Here is a 10396-nt window from a genome sequence, read left to right on the forward strand (position 1 = left end):
ATGCATCAATACAATTTTTCTTTCGACAACGACGACGGATCTGATCATACGTGTATTGCTCAAGTGGCAGATGCGATGCCAAGGTGCGTGCAGTATTCAGCCGCGAGTGCGGGCGGGAGGTTAGTGGCGATGATTTCGGCGGCGAGCGTGCGGCGCAGCTGTGTAGCTTCCTTGGGCTCGTCCGAGTCTGTGCCGGGTGTGTCGGTGAGGTAGGCCGAAGGGTCCGAGTCGAGCGGCCAGCGACGTTCAAAGCTGCGTCCGAGCGTGTTGGGTGCTGCTGCGAACGTGGACCGCATCGACAGTCGGGCGTGCTTGGCGTCGAGGATCGCATACATCTTGGAAAGTGATAATCGAAACGCCTTTTCGCCACCAGGAAGATCTAGCCACCAAAAGCAACGTTCAAGGTCAGTATCATTCGAGACGGAAGCGTGTGCGGGAGGACGCACTTACCTTGGACATCAGCAACTTGTGTCAAAGCAGTGTATACGAGTGGAAGCGAGCCGAACGTGAGGATGTCGGACCATTCGCGTGAAGCGTCAGCATCCTTGGCCTCGGTCGAAGCCGCTTTGAGTGCTGCTACAGCTTCGACGGCCTCGTCTGAGCGTTTGGCAAATAGACCGAGAGAGATTTGTTCAAACGTATCCTCGAGCGAGCGGAACTTGCGATCGCCCAGCGCAGAGTACAGTAGCGAAATCACGAGGAAGCGCACATCCACCCGCGATAGCACCTCGAGCTGCCCTGCCGACACCACCGTGTTCACGCCCGACACCATCCACGACCGATCGTACCTGGTGTCCTTGATCGTCGAGAGCTCGAACAGCTCCCCGTCCGCAGAAGTAGCATCCGTGCCCGCTGTCGAGGCGCTGGCGTTGGCATGGCTGGAATGCAGGTAGTAAGTGGGGATCCCCGTGCGCGGGTGCGGCAAGACAAGGAAGCGTCCTCCTTGTGCGAGGTTCGGATGGATCAGGACCGAGGTTCGTGATCGCAATCCGCCTTGCGAGCCAGTTGAATCTGTTCCATTTGCTGTCATCTTGTTGCCGGAATGATGGAATGAAATGGCTGTGCATTCGGTGACGGCAGAACGAGGTGCGGTGAGGACCGAAGAAGCAACGCGCCAAAGTGTTGTTCTTCTTGCCGCGCCCAGACGCGCTCAAATCCGTCGCCCGAAGCGCCAGACCCTGCCATTTACGCGACTTGCAACAAATGCTACGCATCCTCACCCACAGCCTCGCCGCTCACCCCATCACACAATCGCACAGCACACATTGTCAAGTCCGAATGCTGAAATGTCGAAAACATGCTGAAAGTGCAATCGACTCTACAGAGCGTCAAAGTTGATGGCGTTGACGGCGCGTTTACGCTCGCGTTCGTCTTCGCGGCGCTCGTTGATGTGCAGCACCACCACGATGACCGCCAGCCCGACGATGGTGGTGATGAGCACCACGGTCACCCAGGGGATCCAGTCGCCCGGATGCAGGTACAGCTGCTTGGTCCACGTGCCGGGACCGCCGCGCTCGTTCTCACTGCCGCGTCCGCCCTGCCACGGATTGATGACCACCTGGCTGTTGGGAATCACGCCCTCCACCGCCAGGAAGTGCTCCTTCTGCCGCCGCGTCGAGCCGATAAAGAGCGACTCGACGTAGTTGTTCGTCCTGCCCAGGCCAAAGTAGCTGTACGGCGTCAGCAGCGAGCGATACGCAGTCTGCGGAAGCTGCCCCACCTGCTGCGCCCGACGCACCCCATTCGGGTCCAGTACGGTAAACTTGTACGAAGCACCGCCGTAGTTGGTGCCCCAGGGCTGGAACTTGGGTGCGTTCTTGGGCTCGCAGAATCCCTGACAGGCGCCGTTGAGCGTGAGCGCCTTGAGGAAGAACGAGTCGTGGAAGTAGTTGTTGTGCACAAACGTGATGCGGCGGCTCGAGTCCATGCCGTCCGAGACGGAGGGGGTGCGCTGCAGCACCAGATCCAGCGTGCCGTCCTCGTCGATGTCGATCCAGCTCGCGCTGCGCACGTCCCGGAGCACCTCGAGCGAGTTGGCGCCGGCGGTGACCTTGATGAACGTGCGTCCCTCGGACCGGTCGGCAACGCACCCGAGGTCCGCCTTTTCGCTCGCGGGCACTTTGCTGCACTCGAGGTTGCGCAGGATGTGCGCGCGCGTCTCGCCGTTGCCGCGCACATTGTTTCGTCCGCCCGCCGCGGTGCGATCGGGGATGGTGACCACGACGAGGTCCGGATAGCCGTCCTTGTTGTAGTCGCCCAGGTGCAGCGCGTTAGGCAGGTTGAGGAACGATGGCGCGAGCGCGTCGCTGGACAGCAGCCGGCTGTCACCCGTCAGCTTATCGAGCGGAACACGCAGCAGATCGGCGTTGGACTTGCTAACAGTAAAGTCGATGCGGAAGCTGTCATCGGCGACGCAAAGGTCTTCTGCTTCGCGACATGGGCGCTCCGCTTTCCTCTTTGCCTGAGTCGCATCAGTGGCGTTTGCTTCAGCCCCGGAAGCTTTCTTTCCGGTGGACAAGGAGCCGAAACCGGGACCGCCTCCGAAGAAGCCATCGATGCGCGGTGAGCAGAGTGGAATCTGTCGGTTGAAGGCGACATTAACGACGCAGTTGTCGCCGCTTCTATCGCAGGTGGGGAAGATGACATCGATTGTTCCGTCGCGGTCAACGTCGCCGAAGCTCAGCGCTCCTGTGCCCGGGGGCAGGTCGCCGGACGAAGCAAGCTTGAAGCCAGAACCCTCGCCCTTGGAGTTGGGCTTCACCGCTGTCCAGATCTGGTACGTGAGCTTGGAGCTGAGGAAAGACTCTTCGGAGCAGACGAGGAAGAGGTCTGCCAGACAGTCGCCGTTGAGGTCGACAAAGGCGGAGCTGTGGGGATTCGCCAGCTTGCATGCGGGCGCGGCGTCGGCGTTGAGCAGCGGTGCGTCGGCAATATCGAAGGCCTCTGTAGAGTTGGAGAGGTCCACGAGAAGGTTGCGCCAGATCTTGAGATCGGAGGCGTTCCTTCCCGCTGCGGGGGTGTCCGAGAAGGGGATTCCAAGCAAATCCATCTGCATGTCACCCGAGGCATCGATCGAGATGGGCTGGGCTAGCGTAGATGATGGCGACGACAGTGGCGTCGTCTTGAATCCCGATCCATCTTCTTCACCCAAGAAGACCTGCATGGAGAGCTCCTTGGAGGTGCTGGCGGGGTTTTGGGACATAACGAGAAGATCGAGTCGACCATCGTAGTTGATATCGGCTGCCACCACGTTGCTGATCTTTTGACCGGCGGCTGTCTGGATTGTAGCTGCCGGGCTGCGCTTGAATCCGAAGTCAGAGTGATCCCATACGTGTATGCTTGCTGTCGAGCGATCCGCATCTACCACGATGGCGTCGAGAAACTGGTCGCCGTTCCAGTCGCCCCATGTGGCTATTTGTCCGTTGATCTGGTCGAGACCGAGGCTTCCGGCATTGATGAGTCCTTCATACTTGAAGCGCTTTTCTCCAATACCAAAGAGGGCATCAGCGCCTGTTGAAGTTGCTAGTATGAGGAGAGCCGACGTCCACGCCGTTTTGAGCTTCCGGTTGCCTATTGATCGACGGGCACGAGAGCGTTTGGCGACGGCGCTGGAGCATTCTGCGTGGCATTCGAGCGCCATGGCGGTTCAAAGTACAGCAAGAAGATCTTGCGCTGCTGGTTGTGGCTACACAGACGTGCGGCTCGAAGCTTGTGTGGGACGTCGTTCGGAGAGCATGGTGTCGGGGAACGTGGCCAGCACAGGTGCGAGCCAAGCGTCAGGGTCCGCGCACTGGCGGACTGAGGGGGACTCGAGGTGGAGGCTTTTTTCGAGAAGTGTTAGACCTAATCAAAGCGCTGTCTTGGCTGGTGCGATTCGCTGTGGCGGGTCGGATCCGTGGCGGCTGAGCACAGACTCACTCTGAAATCACGCCTGCATTTCTCGTCGCTCCACCCCTGCATTACGCACGGCAGCGCACTGAACGCACTCTACACACTGCCCAACCAGCAAGAGGGCGCGGACCGACATCGCTCGCCTCACCTCCCTCATCACCTTCTGCACACCAACTTTCTTCGCTTCTGTCCTCTTCATCACTCCCTGATCCACGCCGCCTAGCCAAGCGCTTGCCGTAGCAAAGATGCCGGAGGAAGAGAGCCTGTTCCGGTCGGCGACCATGTCGCTGATCCAGCTCTACATCCCCTCCGAGACCGCCCACGCCACGGTTCAGGAACTCGGAGAGCTGGGCAACGTCATGTTCAAGGATCTCAACCCGGACGTATCCCCCTTCCAGCGCTCGTTCGTCACCGACATCAGGAGGCTCGACGAGATGGAGAGACGCATCCGATTTCTGTACGCACAGATGGAGAAGGAGGGCGTCCCCGTCCGTCCCCTCGAGAGCGCCCTTCCTTTCATCAGCTTCGGAGCGGGCGGCGATGGCCGTCGAGGCCCTCAGCTCATGGACGAGCTTTCCGTCAAGCTGCGCGAGCACGAGGAGCGTCTCGGTCAGATGAACGGCTCGTACGAGACCCTTCAGAAGCGGCTCCAGGAGCTCGAGGAGGCAAAGCACGTCCTTCGCGAAACCGCCGTCTTCTTCGACCAGGCCGAGGGCCGCAACGACAACGTCCGTGCCTCCGTCGATGATGCCAACGCACCCCTTCTCGATGACGTCGAGTCGCACGCATTCAACACCTCCCGCGGCGAAGATTCCAACTACGGCACCTTCGACCTCGAGTTTGTCGCCGGCACCATCGACCGCACAAAGATGGCCATCTTCGAGCGCATCCTCTGGCGTGTGCTTCGCGGCAACCTCTACATGAACTACGCCGAGATCGAGGAACCCTTTGATGACCCCACAAAGGAGGAGCCCGTCCGCAAGAATGTCTTCATCATCTTTGCCCACGGTGCCGAACTCCTCGCCAAGATTCGCAAGATCAGCGAGAGCATGGGAGGCACCCTCTACCCCATCGACAGCAACGCAGACCGTCGAGAAGAGAGCCTGCGCGAGGTGCTCAGCCGCATCGAAGACCTCAACAACGTGCTCTACTCCACCAGCGCCACCCGTCGCACCGAGCTCGTCAAGATCGCCGAGGTCCTTAGCGCCTGGGAAGACGTCGTGCGCAAGGAGAAGCTCATCTACTCGACGCTCAACATGTTCCTCTTCGATAACCGTCGCAAGACGCTCGTCGCCGAAGGCTGGTGCCCCTCGAGCGACCTCGGCCAGATCCAGCTCGCCCTTCGTCGCGCCACCGAGAATGCCGGCGCCAGCGCCCCGGCCGTGCTCCAGGAGCTGCGCACCAACAAGTCGCCTCCCACCTTCCAGCGCTCCAACAAGTACACCGAAGCCATCCAGTCCGTCGGCGACAGCTACGGCATCGCAAAGTACAAGGAGGTCAACCCGGGTCTCTTCAACTTCATCCTACTTCCTTTCCTCTTTGCCGTCATGTTCGGCGATGTCTTCCACGCCTTCCTCATGACCCTGGCTGCTCTCACCATGTGCGCCTTTGAGCGCAAGCTCGCAAAGGTCGACAACGAGATCTTCACCATGTTCTTCTATGGTCGCTACATGATGCTCCTCATGGGTGTCTTCTCCATGTTCACCGGCTTCCTCTACAACGACATTGGAAGCAAGAGCATGCACCTCTTCCACACCGGCTGGGACTGGCCCCACAACAACGGTACCATCGAAGCCGTCGCCAACGGCAACACCTACGCCATCGGCATCGACCCCACCTGGCACGGCGCCGACAACGCGCTCGTCTTCACCAACTCGCTCAAGATGAAGATGTCCGTCATCCTCGGCGTCTTCCACATGACGCTCGCCATCCTCCTCAACGTGCCCAACTTCATCCGCTTCGGTCAAAAGTGGAAGATCTGGTCCGAGATCGTGCCCCAGATGCTCTTCATGCAGTCGCTCTTTGGCTACCTCGTCTTCGCCATCGTCTACAAGTGGTCCATCGACTGGTACGAGACCGACGCAAACGGCACCGTCTTCCGCAACAACCCGCCCGGCCTGCTTAACATGCTCATCTACATGTTCCTCAAGCCCGGCGACGTTGATCCCAAGACCGAGCTCTTCGCTGGTCAAGCGTTTGTTCAAACCGTCCTCCTGCTCATTGCCTTCATCTGCGTTCCCTGGATGCTCTGCGTCACGCCCTACATCGAGTGGAAGGAGCACCAGGCCACCAAGGGCCAGGGCTACCGCTCCATCAGCCACCAGGGCGATGGCTCCCGCGGCCTCGGCCTCGACGGCGATGGCGACGATGACGACGAGGATGCCGACGAGAACAGCCGCCTCACTCAGGCTCAGGGCAACGGCCATGGCAGCGGCGGCCACGGCGATGGAGAGATGGAGGAGGAGCACGAGTTCAACATCGGCGAGGTGGTCATTCACCAGGTGATCCACACCATCGAGTTCTGCCTCGGCTGTATCTCCAACACCGCCTCCTACCTCCGTCTGTGGGCTCTGTCGCTTGCCCACGCCCAGCTGTCCGAGGTGCTGTGGACCATGACCATCCAGAACGTGTTCGGCATGACGGGTGTCACGGGTGCCATCGCCTCCGTGCTCGCCTTTGGCCTCTGGTTCTGCCTCTCGATCGCCATCCTGTGCTGCATGGAGGGCCTCAGTTCGCTCCTTCACGCCATCCGTCTCGCCTGGGTCGAATTTGGCAGCAAATTCTACCAGGCCGGAGGCTACCAGTTCGAGCCTCTCGTTCTAGAGATCCATCTCTTCCTCTCCGGTAAATTTTTAAACCGGAATTTTCCTGTCCCTTCATCTTATCATAGCAATTGCTCGTGGAATTGACGAGTCTCCCTAGATCGACTGCCTGCCGACGACTGAGAAAGCTTTGCCAAGAAGTGGGTCGATCGACTGCCGCCATTCAACCCTCATTGGGGCACGCCCGGAGCGAGAATGGCGCTACGGCAGAGAACGGCGGCGAAGATTTTGTTTGCATTCGCTGAGCCGGGTTGTGACTTCGGAGTACGCCGCTGCAAGGCTGAGCTGGACGCGGCAAGCGGTATTCCGCCTCGTTGCAAGCCATGCGAGCTGCGGAAGTTCACAGCGCAACCGGAGATGAAACACCGAGGCGCAAGGTTACTGACGCCCACCTCAGCAAGTCATGCAGCCGATCAGACGAGTTTCTGGCTGGAGGGACATGCCCGTGCCACGTTGGTGGAAAAAATAAAGGCACTATCATGGTGGGACCCTTGACATGGTCATGAAATGGAAGTGGGAGCAAACTTCCTTTGGTGGGCGATACAAACGGCTCATCTGACCACTTATGAGGGAGCCACAAGGCAGCAAGCCAGAAAACTGGTCTGTATTTAATGCCAGCACGAGGCTTGAGTGAACGGCTCTTTGTCGCCACACGTCCCTTCCATCCTCTCAATCTGGACAGGTACAGAACACGTGCTGTAAGTCACTCACATTCTCCCGTCGATCCATCTCATTGTATCACAGTGCTGACTGACTCTCACGTGTTTCGTATCGTTTCAGCCCCCTCAACCACACTCTTTCAAGATGCGATTCACTCGCAAGCTCGTTCGACAGCAGCCCTGGTGGCTGCTCGTCGGCGTGCTCGCCTTCTTCCTGCTCTCCTCCCTCACCACTGCAGCTCCCGCGCAGGCTCTCATCCGCCGCGCCGACGAGATTCAGTCAGCTGCTGCTCCACCAGCTGGTGCTCCGCCCGCCAGCTCCCCTCCCGCGCCCGCTGTCGGCGGTGCTGCTCAAGCTGTCGGGCCTTCCGGTCCCGCTCGATGGATCGCCGCGGGCAAGAGCAGTATCGATCGACTTGGCGAAAGCATCGCTCGCTTGCGAACGAACGCGGAAGAACAGATGGCTGCTCTCCGTCAAAAACTTGGCAGCGCAAAGGACGCCACTGTCAATGCTGCTGATCGCACGGCTCAGTTCTTCAAGTCTGCATCCGCTCGATCGAAGGATGCCTACGACAAATTGAAGGATGCCTTAGCCCGATCCAAAGAGGCGATCAAAGACTTCTCCCTCAAGGACACCATGTCAAGGCTCATGGGTAAATGGAGAACTCGTGATCGTCCAGGTGAGACCCAGATCGACCCCAACTTTGTCTGGACGGACAGGGAGATCGAAGCGAACCTGGCGAGATTCAAGTCGCCCAAGCCTTCGCCCGAGGAGATCGCAGCTCATCTCGCCAAGATGACACCTCGGCAGCGCGCCGGTCTCGGTGCAATCCAAGAGGGCGTGCAAGTGACTCCCGAGATGATCAAAGAAGAAGAAGAGGCGGATGCGAGACGACAAAATCATCAGAAGCTCATGGCTGAAGCCATGGGCGAGGCCGAAAACGAGCACAAGCCCTCCCCTTCGGTCGCCTCTGAAGCTGCTGATCTTGCGGGCAAGGCCAAGCAGACTCTGCAGGAAGGTGCTGGCAGCGTGGAAAAGGTCTTCGACGAGGCTAAGAGCAAGGTGCATCTGCGCAAGCGCAGCCCTGCACCCGGCTCTGCTTCCGACTGGACTCCAGTCAGCACTCTTCGCTACGATGGTGCCGGCTACAACTTTGTTCGCAGGGTGGGTGGACAGATGTACATCTATCCCGTGAACCTGCCTGGCAGTGGAGACGGTCCGTACAGGTGGGAGGATCTGCCGAGCAGCCATCAAGCGCAGCTGAAAAAGTCGGTCGAGAACCTCAAGAAGGCACAGGCCAACGGATGGGCCCGAGCAGAGCACCACATGGGCGTCTCGCCCACTCAGGGCAGTCGTAACGGCTTCTATAGGCTTCCTGGCTTCGCGCAGGACGACATTGTCGTCAAGCGCAGAGGAAACGACTTCCGCTTCGAGTATTTGCAGTCAGGCCTCTTCCGCTCTTCCCGCAAGACTGTGCCTTTCAGCGACCTTCCGGAGCATCTCAAGCTGTTTGCATCGAACTACGTGGCGCGACACCCCGACGTGCCTTGGGCTTCTGTGCTGCACCGCCTCAGGAAGCGAGCACCTGCCGGCTCGAGCTCCGGATGCCAGCAAGTTGATTCTCTCCCATACCAAGGAGCCGGCTACAACATTGTTCGCGGGCGCAACTCTTTGAAGTTCTACTCTATCCTACCAGGTTCTGACCATGCGATCGTATCCAGAACCTGGGAACAGCTGCATCGCGCGGAGCAGGATGAGCTTCGCGCCTCGGTGAGCAAGATCGACGAGGCGGTCAAGAATGGTGGACGCGATGCGGACCAGCATATTCGAGTCTCGGAGCATTTCTGGGATCCAAGTGGCTTCTATACCACCAAGGGACGCAGTGCGCACACCATCTCCGTGCTCAAGAAAGGCAGCAAGTACAAATTCGAGTATCTCAAGCCAGGCGTCATGTGGGACAGCCGTGTGCGAGTGCCGTTCGAAGATCTGCCGAGCCATCTCAAGACGTACGTCAGGTCACTTGTGCAAGGTAACCCCGAACTGCCGTGGGCGTCTGTCATCGGTCGCCTGCGCAAGCGTGCTCCGCCCAACCAAGAGCCTCGCATCGTCAACTATCCCGGCGAAACGATTCGGCTGATGAAGGCTCGAGATGGCACGTACGTGTTCCACATGATGCCAGCGCGGACGACTCAGACTCCGCAAGTCAGGAGCTGGTCGCGTCTTCCCGAAGACGTCAAGGCTCACATCCGCCGCAACATGCGAAACGTCTACGATGTTGCCCACAGCCGAATGTCGGTCGCCGAGGCTCGAGCCCGTCAGGTCCGCGTAGCCGAACGCTATGAGGACTTCAACAACGTCTACGCTCACCCCAGTCGAAAGCCCGAGACGATCCACATCATCCCTGATAGCACCCACACGTACGTCTTCCAGAGGCAGGTCAACGGCCGTCTCCAGGCGCCCGTGCCCTACAATCAGCTGCCCGAGAACCTGCAAAGGTACCTATGGGACGAGGATAGCATTCGCAGCGTCATCTCATCTCTTGGCGGACACCGCTTCCGCAAGTAGGCGGTCGAGCTTGCAAAGCCAGCTGCTTTCACCTCCTCTTCCCTAAGTACTCTCTCCCTCCTTCAACCCAACTTCGCCTCTCATTCCTTTCGCAATCCCCTTTCCTTTCTTACACTTTTGGCAGTTTTCGTGGCATCCGCGTGACCATAATTGTTGAAATACAACCTTTTCACCTTCAGATGACCGATCGATTCTTGAGTAAAGCTCTGCGATGGGCAAGCATGAGCTGACGTGGTGATGTCTGGCAGCCTTATCGAGCGAGGCAGTGGTCATCCGCGGAAGTAATTGAGGTTCCAAGTCGACGATAAAAAAAAATGATGCTGGTTTGAGGGATGAAAAATGCAAAAAAAGAGGTCGTACTGGGATTCGAACCCAGGGCAAGAGAAGTCGAATCGTACCGACGCCTGTGAAGGCGGTCAATCAGAATCTCCTAAGTTAACCAACTACTCCATACAACC

General features: G+C 58.9%; 4 protein-coding genes and 1 non-coding gene across 5 annotated transcripts; 2 read left to right on the forward strand and 3 right to left on the reverse strand.

The window, feature by feature from the left end:
• Positions 1 to 59: 59 nt before the first annotated feature.
• Positions 60 to 1030, reverse strand: PAN0_001d0218 (uncharacterized protein; the record flags this gene model as incomplete). The annotated part of the gene is made up of 2 exons (XM_014803837.1): positions 60 to 379; positions 451 to 1030. The coding sequence occupies 2 exons, from the start codon at positions 1028 to 1030 to the stop codon at positions 60 to 62; spliced, it is 900 nt and encodes a 299-aa protein (XP_014659323.1).
• A 288-nt stretch (positions 1031 to 1318) lies between these two features.
• On the reverse strand, positions 1319 to 3640 carry PAN0_001d0219 (t-cell immunomodulatory protein; the record flags this gene model as incomplete). Its single annotated transcript, XM_014803838.1, has 1 exon — positions 1319 to 3640. One exon carries the CDS (start codon positions 3638 to 3640, stop codon positions 1319 to 1321), a length of 2322 nt encoding a protein of 773 aa, XP_014659324.1.
• A 496-nt stretch (positions 3641 to 4136) lies between these two features.
• On the forward strand, positions 4137 to 6800 carry PAN0_001c0220 (ATPase V0/A0 complex subunit; the record flags this gene model as incomplete). Its single annotated transcript, XM_014803839.1, has 1 exon — positions 4137 to 6800. One exon carries the CDS (start codon positions 4137 to 4139, stop codon positions 6798 to 6800), a length of 2664 nt encoding a protein of 887 aa, XP_014659325.1.
• A 717-nt stretch (positions 6801 to 7517) lies between these two features.
• On the forward strand, positions 7518 to 9938 carry PAN0_001c0221 (uncharacterized protein; the record flags this gene model as incomplete). The annotated part of the gene is made up of 1 exon (XM_014803840.1): positions 7518 to 9938. One exon carries the CDS (start codon positions 7518 to 7520, stop codon positions 9936 to 9938), a length of 2421 nt encoding a protein of 806 aa, XP_014659326.1.
• Positions 9939 to 10289: 351 nt separating this feature from the next.
• On the reverse strand, positions 10290 to 10396 carry PAN0_t001d0002. Its single transcript has 2 exons — positions 10359 to 10396; positions 10290 to 10324 (listed from the first exon to the last, which is right to left on the reverse strand). It is a non-coding gene; the product is annotated as a tRNA-Gln (tRNA).

This window comes from Moesziomyces antarcticus (assembly GCF_000747765.1).
Source record: "Moesziomyces antarcticus DNA, scaffold: scaffold_v10001, strain JCM 10317, whole genome shotgun sequence".
NCBI lineage: Eukaryota > Fungi > Basidiomycota > Ustilaginomycetes > Ustilaginales > Ustilaginaceae > Moesziomyces > Moesziomyces antarcticus.